The 22,126-nt window shown below is 40.7% G+C and overlaps 2 protein-coding genes and 1 pseudogene across 4 annotated transcripts; 1 reads left to right on the forward strand and 2 right to left on the reverse strand.

The window, feature by feature from the left end:
* Window positions 1-935: 935 nt before the first annotated feature.
* tbp (TATA box binding protein) lies at window positions 936-16,102 on the reverse strand. Of its 3 annotated transcripts, none has more exons than XM_088334882.1 (9): window positions 15,883-16,102; window positions 15,329-15,543; window positions 13,702-13,855; window positions 3,907-4,078; window positions 3,697-3,784; window positions 2,149-2,240; window positions 1,911-2,078; window positions 1,716-1,810; window positions 936-1,586 (listed from the first exon to the last, which is right to left on the reverse strand). In XM_088334882.1, the coding sequence occupies exons 2-9, from the start codon at window positions 15,377-15,379 to the stop codon at window positions 1,507-1,509; spliced, it is 900 nt and encodes a 299-aa protein (XP_088191008.1). In that variant the 5' UTR covers window positions 15,380-15,543; window positions 15,883-16,102; the 3' UTR covers window positions 936-1,506. The 3 variants fall into 3 exon arrangements, with proteins under 3 accessions (XP_088191008.1, XP_088191007.1, XP_088191009.1); XM_088334881.1 differs by having other exon boundaries at window positions 15,829-16,102; XM_088334883.1 differs by lacking the exons at window positions 13,702-13,855; window positions 15,329-15,543; window positions 15,883-16,102 and adding an exon at window positions 7,088-7,454.
* Window positions 9,404-10,409, reverse strand: LOC148368154 (uncharacterized; annotated as a pseudogene).
* A 334-nt stretch (window positions 16,103-16,436) lies between the features above and the next one.
* On the forward strand, window positions 16,437-20,366 carry psmc3 (proteasome 26S subunit, ATPase 3). The gene is made up of 2 exons (XM_088334877.1): window positions 16,437-17,431; window positions 19,926-20,366. Exons 1-2 carry the CDS (start codon window positions 16,487-16,489, stop codon window positions 20,262-20,264), a joined length of 1,284 nt encoding a protein of 427 aa, XP_088191003.1. The 5' UTR covers window positions 16,437-16,486; the 3' UTR covers window positions 20,265-20,366.
* Window positions 20,367-22,126: the final 1,760 nt, after the last annotated feature.

Below are 22,126 nucleotides of genomic sequence, written 5' to 3' on the forward strand. Positions count from 1 at the left end.
CATACATAAAAAAACTAGCTGGGGAGCCATTAGCCGCTGCACTCTTGCACGCGGCATCGAGAAGACAATTGTCTGTCAGCTTGCTGCCACGGGTATCCCCCAAAAACTGGCGAAAGGCTGGGCAAAAAAATAGAAACAAGGGTGATTCATGGTTACTTTGGGTCTTTAATTTACATTGTGATATCTAGCAATTGCTTTTGGTTGCGCGACAGAGTCTTCTAACATCTACTGGTCAATTAATACACGCTGTCACTTGAACTCTCTTAAGACGGTGGCCTCAAACTGTAATCCTGAGGGCCGCAAGTTTGAGACCACTGCATTGATGGCATGTTTTCTGTTCAAAATTTTAGTTTGAATACTTTTTATGGTCGAGTGCTTCAGACTTGCTAATTGTGATTAGATTGCTGCCAAGAGTCTATATTGTGGCAGAAAGCATGATCTGTCCCTTTAATATGTTTTGAAATTAAAGTTGGTTTTCATGCTTTAAATATTTTCCATTACCCATATACCCATGCTGTCTAAATGGCTTATTGGGTAAATATTTATTAAAGAAGATAACTTGTGCAAGCCACACGGCGACACAGTGGTTAGCGGATGTTCGGCAGTTCTGAGGTCGTGAGATCAAACCTCCTGTATGGAGTTTGCATGTTCTCCCGGTGCTTGCGTGGGTTTTCTCCCACATTCTAAAAACATGCATGTCAGGTTAATTGGCCAGTCCAAATTGTCCCTAGGTGTGAATTTGCAAGTAAGTTGTCTGTCTGAGTGCCCTGTGACTGGCTGGCAACAGTTCAGGGTGTCCCCTGCCCACTGCCGATAGCTGAGATGGGCTCCAGCACCCCAGCGACCCTACTGAGGATAAGCGGTGCAGATGATGGATGGATGAATGGATAACTTGTGCCTCAGATGTGTTGGATTAAAAAATAAAACAAAGCAACAACAATCAATACCTAGATTTATTGTACATTTGTAAATTTTAAAGCTGCATTTTTCCATCAAATAAGCAGGAAACATTTAGAACAAATTTATGAAAGTAAATTAGATGCTATCCGTTTTAAGAGTTGGTGCTCAACTAAGAGCAGACCACAAGATCATATTGGAGAGAATGCCAACCAATGCTTCATGAAATATGCTAAGAAAGAAATTGGGAACTTTATACTACAATAGATATGATTGAAAAACTAATTTGGGGGAGTTTTCCAAACTCAAACCCAGAAATCCAGCATCTGTAAGTGACTACATCAGAAAGTAAAACGCAAAAATATTCAAAAGGGACTATTCTCACTGTAAAACAGAGCAGAAATTAGTTTAAAAAAACAAGTACAAAATACTTTAAAACAGCCTGGAAAATATTTGAAAAACAAAATACATTTTTCTTTTGGCCTTGTGTCCAACCATGGGCTTGAAAAGCTTTAAAGTGTGGACAACAACAAACACAGGTGCTAAAAATAAAGTCACACTTGTGCAACTGCAGTTAACTGTTACAGTCTCAATCTTGGTAAGAAGTGTTCACGTTGTTTTTCGAAAACCTTTCAGGATAGGGTAGATGTTCTCAAAGGCTTCATAGATTTCACCTCGTACCTTTGCACCTTTTGACACAGATGCAAAGACAAATATTACAAAAAAAATTGTTAGACTTGCATGAACATTAAAAAGGTGAACTGGGTATTATTAAAAATCCCTTAGAGCAGACTTTCATGTTTAAGATAAAAGATTACCTGTTAATACTACCTTCCCGGAAACAAAGATGAGCAAAACGATTCTGGGCTTGATCATTCTATAAATCAACCCAGGAAACAGCTCGGGTTCATAGCTGAAAAAAGTAGAGTATAAATGAAATCACAATATCAATCTTGTCAATACTATCCATTTACCTGGTTGTTTTTTGTGTCCAATAAAGTAATAGAACACACCTGCTGAACTGTTGATGTGTGAGTACCAAGCCTTCCAGACGTATAGGGAACTTCACATCGCAGCTGCCCACCATATTCTGAATCTTAAAGTCCAGAAATTTGGCAGGGAAACCAAGCTTTTGCACCACACGGGCGTATTTCCTGGCCGCTAAACGTGACTGCTCCTCACTGTAAAAAGATCCAGATGAAGCTTTATTAAATAGTGTTTTTGATGCTTCACTAGATAATATCTTCTGACCTCTTTGCTCCTGTGCACACCATCTTCCCAGAGCTAAAAATAAGAGCAGTTGTGCGGGGTTCTCGTATTCTCATGATGACAGCGGCAAAACGCTGAAATTGAAGCAATGTTGAGAAAACTAGTCACTCTACCAAATTGTTTTTCAACTTGTGTGCCGGGCGCACTAATATACCGTAGGAAATTTCCCAATTTTATCTTTCCATAAAAACATACGATTGTTCAGTATCTTTGCGGTCTTCAGTGATCAGCCAAGTAACTGACCATTTATCCATATCAGTAGGTGGCAATGGATTAATTTTTATATATTAATTATGATTATAGGGTACTGCAGGGATACGTATTCAATCACTTATTTTGTTTGCCGGCAGTGGGCAGGGGGCACCCTGAACTGGTTGCCAGCCAGTCGCAGGGCACACAGGGACAGACAATTCACTCGCTCATTCACACCTAGTGACAATTTGGACAGGCCAATCAACCTGACATCCATGTTTTTGGAATGTGGGAGGAAACCGGAGTGCCCGGGGGAAACCCACACAAGCACGGGGAGAACATGCAAACTTCACACAGGAGGTTTGATCTCATGACCTCAGAACTGTGCCGCACACGCGCTAACCAATGCGCCGCCGTGCTGCCCGCACAAAAAAATAAAATATTATTAAATTCAAACAACAACAAAATACACATACCTGCTGATTTTAATTATTTTCTTGTTTTAACCAAAAAGCTAAATAATAATAAAAAAAAAAATCTAATTCTAGTTAATACATTTTAGTTCCAGTGGCAGATATTTTTAGAAAATGTTTTGTATTTAGGTTAGTGATGGTAAAACTTGACAAATGGTTAAAAAATCCCAAATTACAGCTAAATGAATAACCGGTATTAAAATACAACCAAAAATTGTATATTGCCATTTTAAACAGCATAATTTAGCCATCCATCCATTATCTGCACCGCTTATCCACAATAGGGTCGCAAACGATGCTGGAGCCCATCCCAGAAGTCTTTGGGGAGTGGGCAGGGTTGCCAGCCGGTTGCAGGGCACACAGACAGACAACTCACTCGCTCATTCACAACTAGGGACAATTTTGGACTGGCCAATTAACCTGACATGCATGGTTTTTGGAATGTGGGAGGAAACCGGAGTGCTCAGATGAAACCCACTCAAGCACCGGGAGAACATGCAAACTCTGCACAGGGAGGCTGGTAGCTGGATTTGATCCCATGACCTCAGAACTGTGCCGCAAAGGCGCTAACCGCTCAGCCGCCGTGTTGCTATGTTAATTTGATCTTAAAAAAATATAAAACTGGTGTAGGCAAAACAATTTTTAAAAATATTGTCAACGGAGTGTCTCAATTTTTTGATTAAAAAAAAAAGGTTGGGAAACATTCTTCTTCTACCCCATTATATATAGTTCAGTTTATACAACTTTTTAGCAAACAGTACATATTTTGTTTATGATTCAGATTTTCTTCTAGAAGATGTCTCTCTTCAGTTATAATGTAGTTTAGAAACCACTATCTACAACAGTAATGTTTGAAAAAACTTACCTTGGGATTGTATTCAGCATTCCTTGCTCTTAGAGCAATGGTCTTCAGATCCAATTTACAGCCTAGGTTGACTGTTGACACTATGTTTCTGACAGGGACAGGATAAAAAAATGGTAAATAGGCCATTCCAGAGAAAATAAGACTTTGGAAAATGTTAAAAAAAATGTATTTAGCACATTCACAACTATGCATTTTCAATCTGTAATGTACTGTAGCTGTGGCACAATTCCAGAGCTCTCTGAGGCTGGTGTAGCTGGTGTGATTGGGGTCATGGGGGTCAGTGGGTTGTAAAGTGGGGTGTTCCCTGGAAGTGCCGTGGTAGTTGAAGGGATTGGCTGGGAATGGAAAAGCTGAGGAGTCTGCCCTGATGTTCCTGGAAGTCCTGGGAAAACACCACAAGTTTTTCCTCTCAATAGCATGACACCAAAAGTAAGATCTTAAGCCCGAGTCGGCCTAAAGTTATTGAACTGTGAAAGATGATGACTGTCGGACACAATTGCACTTTAACAAAGACTGATTTAACAATGCTGCTAGTGAGTTTTTAATGGTACCATGTTTGCACTTTTAATGTTTATATTGGGTTATTTATGGGTATTGGGTTTGTATCAATATTTTTTCTGAATATTTAATTTGTGGATCTTTGCATTTTATTCAACTGTGAATGGATGAATCAATGCTCCAAACAAAGTTTTGTTGTTCTTTGACAGTAGATATTCTTAATCTGAATCTCAAATGTCAATAATTACGTTTGGGTCGGGCTTATCGAGCAGACTTTTTTTTTAAGCTAGTAGCGTGGGTCATGATGTGGAAGAATTACTGTGATCAGTAAATCAGTATCTTGTCACTCACAACTCACTGTGATGTTCCTACGCTGACATCACAGTGAGTTGTGATTTGTAAAACCATTACCATGCTACATTAACGTCACGGTGCGCCGGGGCGTTTCAGGGCCACGAGAGACCATGGTCAGCAAAAAAATAACATATGTCGCCTCATCACTAAACGTACTAGGAGTTGGACGATATGCTTTGGTCACAATTCTATTGTATCATTAAACTAAGGCGCTAATTAAATTTATATCACAATTTTTAATAATTGGTATTCTAGTACTGGGATTTGATATAATTGAGGATTGCGATTCAATCTTATTTCTTTAAAAAGAAGAAACTTAAATCATAAACTTCTGGGCCAAAAAAAAACCATGAATGATGTTCAAACAATGCACATCAGTCTGTGTCAGTCAGTCTGGAAGCTGACATTTATTTACTATACTACATACGAAGACATTGAGTACCTAACATGAACACAGGTTCACAGCCACGAATTGTCATGAACGGAAATGTCAACGTAACACAAATGTGGTCCTTAAATCATCCCATTTACAGTTAACACTGGAAGATGATAAAATAAAATAGATCCTCTAAAATAAAAAACAGCACATGTGCAAGCTATAAAATTAAGATCAATATTCTTCAAATAGAAATTTGAGTGCTTGCGTCTTCGTTGCTCATAAGGCCTAGGGTTCCCAAGTTAGAGCAATTAGTTTAGCTCTGCACAGCTTTTCTTTGAAGCCTGACTTCACTTTATGTAGATTTGAGGAATAGCAGTCTATGAAAAAAACTTCTGACAATATAATATAACACCACTCCACATTGTAGACCATGTTCCAAAATACAATATTTCCCACCACGCTGTATGGGTGAAGCTCTTTGCACATAAAGTGTGCAACTGATGTCGTAATTGTTTTTTCTCTGTCAGAACTATTCGGAGGTTTGCTCAGTGATCCATCTAGTGTATGCTGACATGCCGCTTCGGGTCGTTTGGGTTGATATTGGGATGATGGTGCAAAAGATGTGCAGTCATGTACATCCTGTTACCACAGTATAATATGGATCTGCGACAAAGTTTGCTGACAGTTTTATTAGTCATGTCTATCTATCTATCTACCTACCATGGTCATATCCCTCAAGAGGGGTGACCAAAAGACAAACACATACAATAACAAAGAAAATAAAAGGGGAAAAAATAGCAAAAAACACACACAAACATTTTTGGACCATGGCCAACCCAATTGCCCAAACAAGTTAGGCACCTCGGCACGTAAGTTGGTCATGCTTTCGTCCCTCCAGATGAAATGGGACACAAGAAAGCGGCCATGTCACTCGGGTCAGGGTGACACAACACACTCTTTTGTTCAACAGCAGGGCCCGACAGCTTTCACTGGTTTACCCCTGCCACATCATACGGGTGCCCAGCCCATCCTTAAGAACGAGTCCACAATCCCACTATCCTTTCACAACACCTCTCCACCCATTCCTATCACCAACAATAGCTCTAGCTTTCACTAGATTTCGACCTCTTTCCTGCAGTGCACTCATAACACCATCCTTCCACGTCAATCACGGCCTTCCTCTTGGTTTCCTTCCATTGACTTCTGCTCTGTAGATCCTCTTCAACATTCGCTCCTCATCCATCCTCTCCATGTGTCCAAACCAACCGAGTACTCTCTTATCAATATGCTTGCTCAGTTGCACGACTACTCCAGTTCTGTCTCTCACAATTTCATTTCTCAATCTATCCAATCTTGTCACTCCTAACATAGTCCTAAAACACTTTATCTCAAAAATGTTCAATTTCCTTCTTAAATCTGAATTCAGGCTCCAAGTCTCTGCACCATACAAAACAGTCGGCACAATCACACTCTTATACAGTCCCCTCTTAACATCCCTACTCATACTCTTGTTGTTCATCACTCTCCTCAGAGAACCCAAAACCTTGCTTCCTTGATTCACTCTGTGCAATACCTTGCACTCCATTCCACCAACTGCAGCCACATCACAAGCAAAGTATCTAAAGCTTTCAACATCTTCCAGCACCTGTCCATGCAACCTGATTTCTTACGTCATGCCCACTCCATCACGTGAACACTTCATCACCTTACTCTTTCCAACATTGACACATCACTTACGCTTGTCACATACTCTTCCAAATTCCGTTATCAACCTTCTCAATGTTTCCTCAGAATCAGCCACAAGCGCCGTGTCATCTGCAAACAACAATTGACGTACCTGCCACACTGTTCCACTGTTGTCCATCATCTCTACACCTCTGCCAAATACTCTTGCATTCACCTCTTTCACCACACCATCCATATACACATTAAACAGCCATGGTGAAGTCACACACCCCTGTCTCACACCAGTCAACACAGGGAACCACTCACTTGTCTCACTCCCTACTCTTACACATGCTCTGTTCATATAAAAACTCTTCAATGCTTCCAACAACTTTCCACCCTCTCCATACATCACCATCACTTGCCACAACGCCTCTCTATCAACCATGTCATACGCCTTTTCCAAGTCCATGAAATCCAAACAAACATCCTTACCTTTTGCAAAATATTTCTCACACACCCAGGGATCAGAATGGAGATTTTCATTTTCAGCTGAAATAGCCAGGGTCCAGGAATAAAGCAGGGCGGATCTGATCCCCTGCACACCTGTCGTACTGCAATCACCTGATCCACACATCCTCTTCCTTTCATCAAACCACTGTGCTCCTCCGTCACCACCTCATTTGTTCTTTCTCTCACTGTCCTAATCAAGACTCTTCCATACAGCTTACAGACAACAAACTGATACCTCTCGAATTGCTACATTCATACTTATCACCTTTACCCTTATACAATGGCAACACACATGCACTACAACAAACAACAGGAACTACACCACTTAAAAAGCATACATTCAACAAGCGTACTAACCAGTCAATCATAGCTGTGCCACCATTTTTCAGGCATTCAGCAGTACAACCATCCAACCCAGATGTCTTCCCGCCTTTCATTTCTTTCACTGCCTCTGCACCTCCCATGTTTCCACAAGCTTCACATTTAAATCACCCAACATGGGCATTCTCTCCATACCATCGATCATCTTTAATACGCATCACCACTCTTACCTTGCAGCCACTCCTCAAAGGCACGTCTCTTTTCTGTCATAGCCTCTGATACCTCATCATTCCACCATTCACTTCCTTTCCTAATACCTCGACCAACTTTTCTCATTCCACACACTTCTTTTGCACTCCTCAACCACTTGCATTCAATTTCCACACTCTCCATTTCTCTTCTACTAATCCGTTTATACTCTTCCCTTATCGTCTCTTTACACTCTTTCCTTTTCTGCCTCACTCAACTCTGATATTTTCACTTCTTCCCTCAAACTCTTCTTTTAACTAGCCCTCCACGATCCATCTATTCTAAGTTTTCCTTCCACATAAAAATGATCAGACATACCACTCATTTCACCTCTGTAAACATGCACATCCAACAATCTACTTAACATCCCTTTCTTAACCACTACATAATCCATCAGTGCTCTGTCCACCATCTTGCCACAGGTATACTTATTCACGTCACTCTTTTTAAACAATGTATTTCCAATCACCAACTCATTTTCCCCACATAACTCAATCAATTTCTTCCCACTCTCATTTCTTCCTGGTACTCCATATCTACCAACCACATTTTCAACCGTTTCATCACCCACTCTAGCATTCAGGTCACCTAGTATTACCACTTTCCACCCTTCTTTCGCACTTGCCACACATTCAGACAGGTTCTTCCAAAACTCCTCTCTCTCTTCAGCGCTTCTTTCTGAACCAGGTCCATATGCACTTATAAACATCCATACTTCTACACCCCACTTCAACCTCACCCGCATCAATCTGGAAGATATCTCTTTCCACTCCACTAGTTTTTCCTTTGCTTTCTCACTCACAAGCACTGCCACTCCTTCTCTAGCATGTCCACCCGTAACTCCAGACCTTCTACCATACATACCTCCAGGCTGTAATCCACCCTTTCCTTTCATCTTTGTTTCACTCAAGGCTAACACATCAACCTTCCTTTTAGTCGTCATCCTTCCAATCTCCTCTTTCTTCCACTCAGTCGCTTTACTTCCACATCCTCTCACATTTAGTGACCCTATATTATAGGGTGGTCCTTAATGGGGGTCGAAATTTTTTGGGGGGAAATATTGGGCTCTGACCCCCCGCATATGTTCTTATATCGATAAAAACACACTGTGTGCAATTTTGAACAATTTGGATAATATTTAGAGGTAGCTCAACGACTTTGAAATTTCCCAAAATGGTAAAATTTTGGCAATTTGAGAAAAAAACGGAAATCTTAACCCTATGTGTACGGCGTTTTAGAACATCCAATTTCAGTCCATTGCTTATAATTGTAACACAAGAAAAGTTACAAGTAAATATAACAATATTGTATTTATTTTTACCTCAACAGCCACCACCCTTTCGAGGTTTCATTCACTGTGCGTGATCGGCATTTCCAAATAACATCCAAATTTGGGCGTCAATAAAATGAACTAAATTTGCAACTTCACCAACACAGATCATGTGCATTATGCAAAACAGTGTGAAAACAAATCTTACAGTTTGATGTGCATACAGTACAAAAACAATATGATAAGTGAAAATAGAACCAAGCCAACACCAAACAGTCTACCGAGTAATAGTCGAATAATAATTTCCAAATCACCAGTTCAGAGTTCACATAAAACAGGCCGATTGTCTTTGGAAAAACAATGCGTTTGCTCTCAGTTCAGCAATTACCTCAACGAATCATTAAGTTTATCATTGTAACATAGCCTATCATCAAATGTTGTGTATGTTCACAAAGTGTTCATTTCTGTTTCACGATGGTCTGTTTTTGAGTATTTGGGAACCTTTTGCGATGTTCTGCAACCACCAGTAACAGGTACTGTAATTGTTCTTCATTGTGGGTGAGACGACTATTGAAGTTTTGAATCAGTGCGACGCCTCGCTCTGCGTGGTCATTGATGACAGACAATGCTTTCACCTTGTCACATGCCTCTCTATAATCAATGCGGCCATTCCATGTGGTCGGTTCTGCATCCAAGAAGCTGGTGGAGATCTCGAGAAGCTGCAGCAGCTTGATGGTATTAGTGGTTGCAAAATCTGCGAGTTTCTTGTCATTGACGCACTTCAGATACACTTGGCCTTTAACTTCTGGTTCTTCCGCTCCTGGGGTTGACTTCATGGCACTCGAGATGTCAGTTTTCGTTTCATGCGATACGTCGGGATCAAAAAGGGACAAGCCAACAAGGACTTCAGAAAGATACCAGAGATGAGTTGCAAACTTTTTGCTTGTCGCTTGAGAGATGGCTTTGTTGATGTTCCCATAGTTCACCAGGTCCTTTGGAAAAGCGAGATCATGGCGAGGAGCACTGGCTGCCACAGGACACAGGAACCAAGCCTTAACATATATCCTAGCATAGAAAAGACACACGTCACGAAGACCTTTTTCCTCACGGGCAGTCAGTCGGAACTGGTGTCGAAACATCCACACCTTGAATGAATATATCACCTTGGCCATCCATCTCGCCTGATGCATCGCCCCTGGTGCCATAAACTTCACTTCTCGCTCAGGTATGCCTCAGAGATAGACAAGGACAAGCTCGAGCAACTCCCGGTAGTCGTCTCTTGGTTGGTTCGCTTGAAGGGTTTCAGAAATGAAACCGTTGAGGCTGTCTCTAACATCTGCGATGTTCTGTCTGGTGTACTCATCACTGTTTGCATTCTGAAAGTCACTGGAGTCGATGAAGCTCCATTGCGTTTTAAATCGCTTGAAGATTTGGATTTCTGGACTAGAAGACGATCCCATGCACGTCCAAATAGTTTCTCAACTTTTTTCACCATGTCTTGTGTGTGACGTACAGGAATCCGTGCTCTGAGCCAGAAAGATGTCAATTTCTCTACAGTGGCTGTTGCTGCAACTCTGATAGTCTCTTTGCATTCAATGTGTCGATACAAAAAATAACCCAAAACTTGTTGAATCGAAGGTAGTTTACACCCTGTTATATCCTCTTCATGAGGCAGAAGATATTTTTTTGATCTCTTCGATGAAGCCATCTTGATTTTTGTGACACGTTTGACAATCAGAACTAAGTGTGGTGAATATCTGAAACCACTAAGGCACTGTGATACTAATCGATAATAGAAAGCCAGTCAAAACGAATGCCACAATAATCCCAATCCATTTTGTGACAATTGTTCTCCTTGAAATCCGAAAGACAGTCAAAATTATTTACTGGTGTGGTCAGATAAGTATTTCGTTGACATGTATTTATGCAGTTTTATTATTGAACAATTATTTATTGTGCCAGTAACTTTGTACACTAGGTCTGATATAATGTGCGAAAAATCCTTATTTTTCATACCAAAATTTCAGAGGCCTTGAGCGACCTCTAAATATCCTTTGATTTTGATGAAACTTTGCCTAATTACGTTTTGTATATATTGGAACATATTCAAGGGGTCAGAGCATGAAATTTTAAAAGTCGAAAAATAAGGACCACCCTACCCTATAAGTAGGGTTTGTGAGACCTTTCTGTCTCCCGCCCCCCATTCTTTGCCTTGCTGTCTCTTAGGGAGCAGAGATAGAGGAGAGGATCCCCAGTCCCCTCGCTCCCTCCACTTTAGTCGCCTCTTGCGACACACAGCGGACCATGGTGGGAGAATTCTCTTACCTCTCACAAGGAGAGGGCCCCCTCACCACAGTCTAGCTCAGTCTTTCCAGGGAACTGAATAAAAACGAAAAATGTGTCCATACTTTGGGATTTCAAATTCATGGGCCGGCCTTTGTTCTCATTGCTCGCTTTCTTCCTCCATTTACTATATCAGTTTGCTTTCCCGTATTTTTACATACCAGATATGACTTCACAAAAATCAATTCGATTTTAATAATAGCCAAAAATAAAATAATGATTTATTTTTTTGTCCTAACTACTGTACTAAACTCTTGCAATGTCAATTAAAAGAACTCCTTCCTGTCTCTGTGATTATCCACCTGTCATTGTTCCTCTCTCTCTCTCGAAATGTCCCGCTAGATTCTTAAGGGCGTCTTGTTGCAGTGGTATGTGACCCAATTTTTAATCCCTCAAAATGATGGACGGCCTTAAAAGTCTCCCGTCAACTCTTAAAAAGAAAATCAACCAGTGATAAAAAAAATTGTGTTATGAGTTAATGTATCCTAAATGTACAACATATACAGCGCTTCACTTTTTCCACATTTTGTTATGTTACAGCCTCATTCCAAATTGTATTAATTTAATCTCTTATCTCAAAATTCTACACAAAATACTCCATTATGACAATGTGAAAAAGTTGTTTTTTTTTCACTTTTTTAAAATTTATTAAAAATAGAAAACTAAGAAATCACATTTACATAAGTATTCACAGCCTTTGCCATGAAGCTCAAAATTGAGCTCAGGTGCATCGTTTTCCACTGATCATCCTTAATATCTTTCTACAGCTTAATTGGGTCCACCTGCAGTAAATTCAGTGTATTGGACATGATTTGGAAAGGCACACACATGTCTATATAAGGTCCCACAGTTGAGTGTGCATGTCAGAGAACAAACACCAAGCATGAAGTCAAAAGAACTGTCTGTAGACCTGCGAGACAGGATTGTCTTGAGGCACAAATCTGGGGAAGGATACAGAAAAAATTCTGCTGCTTTGAAGGTCCCAATGAGCACAGTGGCCTCCATTATTCGTAAATGGAAGACATTTGGAACCACCAGGACTCTTCCTAGAGCTGGCCGGCCTTCTAAACTGAGCGATCGGGGAAGAAGGGCCTTAGTCAGGGAGGTGACCAAGAACCCGATGGTCACTCTGTCAGAGCTCCAGTGTTCCTCTGTGGAGAGAGGAGAGCCTTCCAGAAGGACAACCATCTCTTCAGCAATCCACCAATCAGGCCTGTATGGTAGAGTGGCCAGACGAAAGCAACTCCTTAGTAAAAGGAACATGGAAGCCCGTCTGGAATTTGCCAAAAAGCACCTGAATGACTCTCAGACCATGAGAAACAAAATTCTCTGGTCTGATGAGTACAAAGATAGAACTCTTTGGTGTGAATGCCAGGCACCATGTTTGGAGGAAACCAGGCACCGCTCATCACCAGGCCAATACCATCCCTACAGTGAAGCATGGTGGTGGCAGCATCATGCTGTGGGGATGTTTTTCAGTAGCAGGAACTGGCGGACTAGTCAGGATAAAAGGGAAAATAAATGAAGCAAAATATATAGATATCTTGGATGAAAACCTGCTCCAGAGAGCTCTTGACCTCAGGCTGGGGCGAAGGTTAATTTTTCAGCAGGACAACGACCCAAAGCACACAGCCAAGATCTCAAAAGATTGGCTTCAGAACCACTCCGTGAATGTCCTGGAGTGGCCCAGCCAGAGTCCAGACTTGAATCCGATCGAACATCTCTGGAGAGATCTGAAAATGGCTGTGCACAAACGTCTCCCACCCAACCTGATTGAGCTTGAGACTTATTGCAAAGAAGAATGGGCAAAACTGCCTAAAGATAGGTGTGCTAAACTTGTGGGATCATATTCAAAAAGACTTGAGGCTTTATTTGCTGCTAAAGGTGGATCAACAAAGTATTAAGCAAAGGCTGTGAATACTTATGTAAATGTGATTTCTTAGTTTTCTATTTTTAATAAATTCAAAAAAAGTGAAAAAAAACAACTTTTTCACATTGTCATAATGGAGTATTTTGTGTAGAATTTTGAGATAAGAGATTAAATTAATACAATTTGGAATGAGGCTGTAACATAACAAAATGTGGAAAAAGTGAAGCGCTGTGGATACTTTCCGGATGCACTGTAAGTGTTTATACGGTCTTGTTTAACTTAGAATTAGTTACAAAAGACAGGCTTTAATTTGTGATCATAAATCATTTTCCCCTCCTGGGACCTCAGATAAAATTTCTAATTTTATGTTTTCTTTGGGTGCATTTGGACGGGCTAGGGATGGGTCATGCTTTGATATCCGCCGGCCTGTGTTGGACTGGATTTTTTCCAAGACTCAATCTTATCTCTACATGAACATCTCCAGAAAATATTTATTAATCTTCCTGTTTAAGTAAAAAAAAAAAACGGGTCCATGGCGTATACCTGCACTGGCCTGCTGTGTTTGTTGTGCCTGCTGCTGCCGTTGATGTTCCTCCAATATAGACAAAGTGTTTGTGTTCTGAACAGGTTGAGGTGTCAGACCTGACCCATATGGCATCATGGGACTGAAGATGGGAATTCCTGGTGTCATGACACCCTAAACACAGAAAAAAAAGAATATTCAGGATGCGACTAGCTCTAAAGTTCCTCATTACCAAATCTCCTTCTAGCCACCTCGTCACCTCTGTCCAACAACATCAGTGGCTCCAGATAAAATCAAAGAATTACATACAAAATCCTTTAGCAAACCTATCATGTCATCCATAACCTTAAGTAACCCTTCCTTTTCGACGCCCTACACATCACCATTCCACTACTGTGTCCTGCGCCTGCCATCTCACTGGACCTCCATGGGGAGCAAAGCTTTGAGCTGCTCCGCTCCCCAGCTCTGGAATTTGCAAACACCTGACCTCCGAAACCAAGGTGCTCTTCTTCCAATCCAAACTCAAAACTCATTTTTCAAACTTGCTTATCCGTCATTAACTACCTCCATGCCCCCGCCCCTCTTTTTTTTTCACGGTAGTCATGTTTATTTTCATAGCTCTTAAATAAAAATAAGTCTCAAAGGACTGCATAAACCAACATTAAAACATCCCCTGATCTGAGACCTACATTAGTAAAAGGAAAAACTCAAAAACCTCAGAACGAGGAAAATGGAAAAAACCTTGAGGGGGGGGGGGGGGGGGGGGGGGCACATGATGTAATCCCTCTTCCAGGATGACCAGGGAGCAATGGATGCTATGAAAGCATCGGAGGACAATACACAGGTATCATCAACATGAAGTTACAGGTAAAGACAGAAATTGCAGACATCAGCTTCCTGCCCCAAAATCTTGACCAATGCAGCAGGTCCTAGATGCAATGTTGCGAAAGTGGAAAAAAGCTATTCTAGTAATATTTCTAATGTAAAACTGAAATGATAGATTAGGGTCAAATGTGACACCTATATTTTTGACTGAGTCACCCTGGGTGATATTACATTTGTGAAGGTTCAGACTTTTTTGAGAAAAAAAGTCACAACATTGAGCTGGACCAATAATTGACATTTCAGCTTTTCCAGGAATGAGAGGCAAGAAAAAAAACTGGCATCTATTATTTTATCTCAGTGAAACAGGCCTCCAAATTTTCCCAACTTAACTGAGAAGTTTCCTCCATTGGAAGATAAAGTTGAGTGACATCTGCATAGCGATGGAAATAATATCACCAAGCAAAAGCATATAGATACTGAAAAAGAGGGGACCAAGTACTGAGCCCTGGGAAAAGCCACAGGTAACAGTGAAAGGCTCAGAGGTCATATGATCGTATCTAACGCAATGCATCCTATCAGAGATGTAACCCACGAGGGGACATTCCTGCGAGACAATTACATTTTACCATCGGATCTAGTAAGATATTATGGTCCACAGTGTCAAAGGCACCACTAAAGTGCAGCAGCAACAGTGATCAAGAAGAAGTCCATTGACTTTGGTTTTATTATTGATATCACGGTTTCATTCTGTATACAGCAACCAAGGGTCCTGAATGTCACTTTTAAATAAATAGTATTGATATTATAATGAAGCCGTTATACCTGAGGGGAGGCCAGACCCTGAAAGGCTGGCATGCTGTTATTCTGTTCCATTTTCTTCAAGTATCACCCCAGGGAACACAAACACACGCTTAATAGCTTGTCTGGCAATTGCTCAAAAGTGTTGTGTCCAGAGTTTGTGTTGCAGGAGCAACAATTCTCTGGGTCGAGTCGTCCAAATGGAGTTCCCTTTCGGTCTTCGGTATGACAGTTGGACCCTGCAAGTAAATGTTTTAAATGAACATTAATGGCGGGAGATGACAGAAAACGTTTACAGCGCATTTACGCAAGGGATTTGATTCATTTCAATTTTTGTATTTCTGTAATTTTCTTCTTTGTAGTTTTACTTGCTACTGTACATTCTAGGACTTTTTACCAAAACAGTGGGCGCTAACCACGAAGCTACAGTTAGCAACAAAAGCTAGACCAAACCACGTGCTGCAACCCAACCTACGGGCAACACACATGTGTGTAAAAAGACAATGATACGCCCGCTAACTTACGCAATAGATAAACAATCGTAATGTCTTCAGTTCGCAGCTAGTGACATCCTTTACCTAGCTCCAAAGACTCATTCAGTTGAAGAGATGTGTGGTTCATGAACGAAGTGGCTCTATACGCCCACTCATTTATGTTACCAAAGAGAGCCGGAACATCAGCTGTTCTCCTTGAAACACTTCTTTCCCCTCTTTCGCTCTTAACCTCTTAAAGATGGAGAAAAAAAGAAAGTCAAAGCAAGAAAATGAGACAAATTTAAACTCATTTGAACAATATCGTCGGGTCAAAACCCAGACAGAGGAAGACGAATTGGTTCTTCACTTTTTTTTTTTGTCAGGACTTCTGTGTTTTTTACAGTCTGGATTACAGTTGAATTTTAAATAGTCAAATGTATTTTTCTAGTTTATTGCTACCACTGAAGAATTTCTATTTTTGGTATTTTGCATTTTTTTTCAGGGATTCTGAAGAGTCGTTCTGGAGTCGAAAGAGTCTCTTTCGGTAAGCCGAGCCGAAAATGCAAATTTTTCTAAAAAAAAAAAAAAGAAAGAGAGAGGGAAAAAAATGAGAAATTTCCACTACTCAAAAGTAGGTTGGCGACTACCGGAATAGCAAACTTTAACTTCCCGTGTAAGAGGTCACGAGCTTGCGCTAGACAAAATCAAGATGGCGTCGCTGGGTGACAAATCAGTTTGGGACGAAGTAGAAGATGGGATCGGTCAAGAAGTGTTAAAAATGTCTACAGAGGAAATCGTTCAGCGAACTCGACTCCTCGACAGCGAGATCAAGATAATGAAGAGTGAAGTTCTGAGGGTGACCCACGAATTACAAGCGATGAAAGACAAAATTAAAGAAAACACCGAGAAGATAAAGGTGAACAAAACCCTGCCGTATCTCGTGTCAAATGTGATCGAACTGCTTGATGTAGATCCAAATGATCAAGAGGAAGACGGAGCTAACGTCGATTTGGATTCCCAGAGAAAGGGAAAATGCGCCGTCATAAAGACGTCCACCAGGCAAACTTATTTCCTGCCGGTAATCGGACTGGTGGACGCCGAGAAGCTGAAACCCGGAGACTTAGTGGGTGTCAACAAAGACTCCTACTTGATTTTGGAGACTTTACCCACGGAGTATGACTCCCGAGTCAAAGCTATGGAGGTCGACGAGCGTCCCACGGAGCAGTACAGTGATATTGGAGGGCTGGACAAGCAGATCCAGGAGCTGGTGGAGGCAATCGTCCTGCCCATGAACCACAAGGAAAAGTTTGAAAACCTGGGCATCCAGCCACCAAAAGGAGTCCTGATGTATGGACCACCGGGAACGGGGAAGACCCTTCTTGCTAGGGCCTGCGCAGCTCAGACAAAAGCAACCTTCCTAAAGTTAGCTGGTCCCCAGCTGGTGCAGATGTTTATCGGAGATGGAGCCAAGTTGGTGAGAGATGCTTTCGCCTTGGCCAAAGAGAAAGCCCCGTCCATCATATTTATCGATGAGCTTGACGCAATTGGTACCAAGAGATTTGACAGTGAGAAGGCAGGAGACAGAGAGGTGCAGAGGACCATGCTTGAGCTTCTCAATCAGCTGGATGGATTCCAACCCAACATGCAAGTCAAGGTAATGCTTCAGAACACGAATTCAAACTTTAAAGAAGGATTCACCAAAGTTTGAAACTAGTACTGAAAAAGTTATATAAGGGTTAGGGATATAAATTTCTTTAATTCCAATAAATAATTTATTTATTACCCTTCTGGTAATAATTTATAACTTTCACTGATCTGAAGACACTGATTCTGGTATATGAAATTAAATGATCTACAAATTAGTTCGTAAGCAAGTGATCATTCAAAAAGTTAGGCATATTGATACTAGAATATTTTCAGGAACTCAAAATGTAAGTTTAGGTAAAAAGTAAAGGATGCAGGCTCTTGGATGGAAAGTAATGATGGAGGAAGTGAGGAGAAACTGCTAGCCTTCTCCCAATACATGCCTAATATTTTCCATATCCCGATCAGTTTTATGTGGTCTGTAGAAAATCATCACTTTCTTGCTGGCGGACATTCCCTGCTCTCAAGACTGCAGCACAGCTAATGATACTAGTCTGTGGTTTGCAATAATCTGTGGTCCTTGCAGCCCTTCGATACTCTATGATTAAGGGCTATACAAATAAACTTGACTTGATTTTAAAAAAGACTCCTCTTACAATTGCTGCCTGCTGGTGGAACCTACATGTCCCTTAAACAAGGGTTACTCAAATGATGGGTTGAGGCCCAAAAGTGGGCCACGGACCTATTTTCAGTGGGTTGGTCTTGGTTAAATAATGCTAGTAAAAGACGGTCTATCAAACTCTATAATAGTAGATAAGTATGATTCCCTGCAAATACTCCTCATTTCACACCACAGAAAAGAACGATAAAGTTTGTCTACAACACTAGTTGCAAATACGCAGGCAATATATAAGATATGGATTTTATGATCTTTAAGACATAGCCACAGAAGTGAAGCAGTTTGGATATAATTAAAAATGTAGATAAATGAGCATTAAAGTTAATTTTATTAAGTATATTTGGTTATTTTCTTATGTTCTGTGAATATGTTCTACTGTCTATGGTTTACACTGCACAATACTTTCAGTAAATTTGTGAAGTGGAATGTCGTCTGGATTCGGGTTACCGCCTGTAATTAGGGTGGAACAGTGAGTGCTGATTCAGATGAGTTGAGACCCTTAAAACGAGGACTAACAGACTCTGAGACATCGCCATGCTAACAAGTGTAAAAGACTGTGAAAAGGATAATGAGTGTCTAATTTCTTGACTCCATTCTGGGATTTTTTTTGCTGCTAATGTCATTACAGCATATTTTCATAGCACTATTGTTTTGATGCACTTACATCTTAGGCCTGTCTGCAAGTACCACCTTGTACTTTACAGACGCTGCCTTACTTACTAACGAGATACATTCCAGACGATCGTTCATTAGTTGAATTTGTTTTTGAGTTACTTCAGTGCTATATATTTTATGTTTAAGGTTTATATAAGTTTGTTTAAGGCTTTTATAAGTAACCTGGATTGTTTTGTACTGAAAACTAAACATCTTGTGAAATAATGCTCTATGAATAAAGATAAGTGTAACTTACTTTTGGAAGATAAGCTTCAAGAGGTCCTCCTCTGTGTTAGAGAGTGGCCGAAAAAAAGCGATCCAACCATTTTCTCAACCGCATCAAGCTTTCTTATTATACTTTCGTTTCAAAAGAAACAGCTCGCCTCTTCTTTACACTTTACACCAACTGTATTGGATGGATGCACGAGATATCAAACAATAAAAATGTAAACATTCTTAGCACGCTGGAGATAGAAATGACATTGTATAGACAGTATTGAATGTTTACACACGAAATATGAAGCAGATTTTTTTCCTTCCGGGTGGATGCTGGGTGACTTCCCACAGCGCCACACACTAGTAGCGGCGGAAAGAATTCCTACAGTAACGTCCTGTACTCGGAAAAAGGTGAACACAATACAAAATCTAACAGCAATGTCCGGATATTTTTTGACATCCCTGAAAAAAAAGGTTCGTATCTACCGTTCATAAGTCGAATATTCGTAAGTAGGGGAGCGTCTGTATACATTTTTGCCTATTTACCCTCTTATCATTTTTTTTTTCTCTTAAGTTTTATTAAATGTTTATCCTTGAGTGCCATGATGGCACACACGCACTAACCACGGCGGCACAGTGGTTAGTGCGTGTGCGGCACAGTTCTGCAGTCATGAGATCGAACCTCCTGTGTGGAGTTTGCATGTTCTCCCCGTGCTTGCGTGGGCTTCCTCCGGGCACTCCGGTTTCCTCCCACATTCCAAAAACATGCATGTTAAGTTATTTGGCCGGTCCAAATGGTCCCTAGGTGTGAATGAGCGAGTGAGTTGTCCGTCTCTGTGTGCCCTGCAACTGGCTGGCAACCAGTTCAGGGTGTACCCTGCCCACTGCCCGAGGACGGCTGGGATGGGCTCCAGCACTCCCGCGACCCTACTAAGGATGAGCGGTGCAGATAATGAATGGATGGATGTATTATGATTGTAGAGCAATAATCATGCCATTTATTTTGCCGTTGCAGGTTATTGCTGCCACCAACAGAGTGGACATTTTGGACCCGGCACTGCTGCGTTCAGGCCGTCTAGACAGGAAGATTGAGTTTCCCATGCCAAATGAGGAGGCCAGAGCCCGTATCATGCAGATTCACTCCCGCAAGATGAACGTCAGCCCCGACGTCAACTACGAAGAGTTGGCTCGCTGCACTGACGATTTCAACGGCGCGCAGTGCAAAGCCGTTTGCGTAGAGGCGGGTATGATCGCGTTGCGGCGCGGAGCCACAGAGCTCAACCATGAAGATTACATGGAGGGAATCCTGGAGGTGCAAGCCAAAAAGAAGGCCAACTTACAGTACTATGCTTAAGAACACTGTTGGTTCATGCTGGTAATTTGAAAAATGTTGTGAAAATATTTACAATGTCACAGCAAATTTACTTGAGGCTAATAAAATTGTATGAAAACAAAACACCTCATTTATTTTCTATGTAATATCAAAAAATTACCTGCATTTTTTATATGTGCACTGGATATCACCAAAGCTAAACAGCACTCTCAAAGCTGTATTTGCTGACTACCATTCATCAAACGGAGAACAATGAAAACAACTTTGTCATGGTTATTTTACTTAATAGTCACAGACGTGCTCTTTATGGCGATACAAAATAAACAATTCAATTTTAAAAAAGAGTACCTGGGAGTCATTGCAGTAGGTTAAAGCTTTAGCTGGTTTAAGATCAGGTAATTGTGCAATTTTGTAATTGTAATCCTGTGCAGTCCTTTGAGACATTTTTGTGATTAAGGGCTATATAAATAAATGTGACTTGACTAGCTACTTTCTGTAATAGATAGGAAACCTTACAGCATAATCAAAAAAATATAGTTGACAGTTGTAGTGTCAGATGTATCTCTGGTGATATTCTTAGCCTGGTTGTTAGGCTGGTCTGGAGCAGGCTTGCTGTAAAGAGTAAATTACCCAAAAAACGGAGCCAAGCTAAATTTGACCTGCTTTCATGCAACAGATTTGATGCCTAGTACCATATCCAGGCTTAATCCCATATTCTGATATCAAGCAATATCCCCAAGGTGTATGTGTGTGTATGGTGACTCCTCCAGATCACTGAAACACTGTGTGGGTCAACAGAGCCCAATATTTTGTTGGGTTGTACAGTGTCCCAAAAATATCTTTTTTTAACTCTCACCTTTTTACCATTAACCATTATCATGCCGGTTTCAGGAGTCCCCTGGGATAGATAGATAGATAGATAGATAGATACTTTATTCATCCCCGAAGGGAAATTCACTTTTCCAGCAGCATCCCTAAGCTGAGAACAATCAAAAATAACTGAGAACAATCGAAAATAACACGGGAGCTGCTGGAGTGGCTGCCATTCGTGACGGCGCCGGAGAAACGATTCAATGTTGGAGACTGCGTACTATGAAATTGATCATTATTTTATTTTAAATGTATTTCTCTTTAACAGTAAAAGACCTGTTAGCACCAGAGGTGGGTAGTAACTGAGTATATTTACTCCGTTACATTTACTTGAGCATGTTTTGGGAAATGTGCTTCTATGAGTATTTTTAAACCTCTATCCTTTTTCATTTACTTTAGAGAAATTGTGAAGAAAAAATGATACTTTTAATCCACTACATTCGGCAACATTGAAGTAGTTAATCGTTACTTAACAAATTCCCTCCACGCAAATACGTGTCCTACTTTATTATGACGGAAATCTCTGCCAGCCTCTACAATGTTTAACCAATCAAACATAGCAGCCTTGTCACGTGACCATTTTCAACTCCAGCGGGGGGCTTTTTGCAATTCAGATGAAACAGATCGAAAATGTCACTTTGCAATACCGACTATAAAACCACAGAAGAGGAGCATCCCTGGCCTCACACCAAAAGTTACTGAATAGTAGATTGGTAAAATTCCAAAGGGTGCCAAACACCAGCTACAATATGTAATGTCTCCTATGTTCGAGTTCATGGACAAACTTGTTGTTTTGCTTGCAAAGCCTGTCGAGATACGTTTTGGGGCTTTAAATGTGCTACTTGGTTCTACATGTGGTTTATTTTTTTGATTTATAATTTTTTTATTGTTTATCAAAGCTCTTGAATTTACGTTGATAATTTTAATCTACTTGCAATTAAATGTATTTTTTGTTGGACAATTTGACAATTTAATTATCTGATTGGTTGTTTAAAAAAAACAATACGACGTTG

Source organism: Urocampus carinirostris, chromosome 4 (assembly GCF_059441175.1).
Source record: "Urocampus carinirostris isolate Australia breed hairy pipefish chromosome 4, RoL_Ucar_1.0, whole genome shotgun sequence".
In the NCBI taxonomy this organism is placed as follows: Eukaryota; Metazoa; Chordata; class Actinopteri; order Syngnathiformes; family Syngnathidae; genus Urocampus; species Urocampus carinirostris.

Bases quoted from the DNA above. Each gene is read 5' to 3' on its own strand.
- tbp (XM_088334882.1), bottom strand. From the start codon at position 15,379: ATGGAACAGAATAACAGCATGCCAGCCTTTCAGGGTCTGGCCTCCCCT. The intron at 1,811-1,910 runs GTGTGTTCTATT...TACTTTTTTCAG, and splicing joins ACACATCAACAGTTCAGCAG to CTATGAACCCGAGCTGTTTC. The intron at 1,587-1,715 runs GTAATCTTTTAT...CTGTGTCAAAAG, and splicing joins CGGGAAGGTAGTATTAACAG to GTGCAAAGGTACGAGGTGAA.
- psmc3 (XM_088334877.1), top strand. From the start codon at position 16,487: ATGGCGTCGCTGGGTGACAAATCAGTTTGGGACGAAGTAGAAGATGGG. The intron at 17,432-19,925 runs GTAATGCTTCAG...TTGCCGTTGCAG, and splicing joins AACCCAACATGCAAGTCAAG to GTTATTGCTGCCACCAACAG.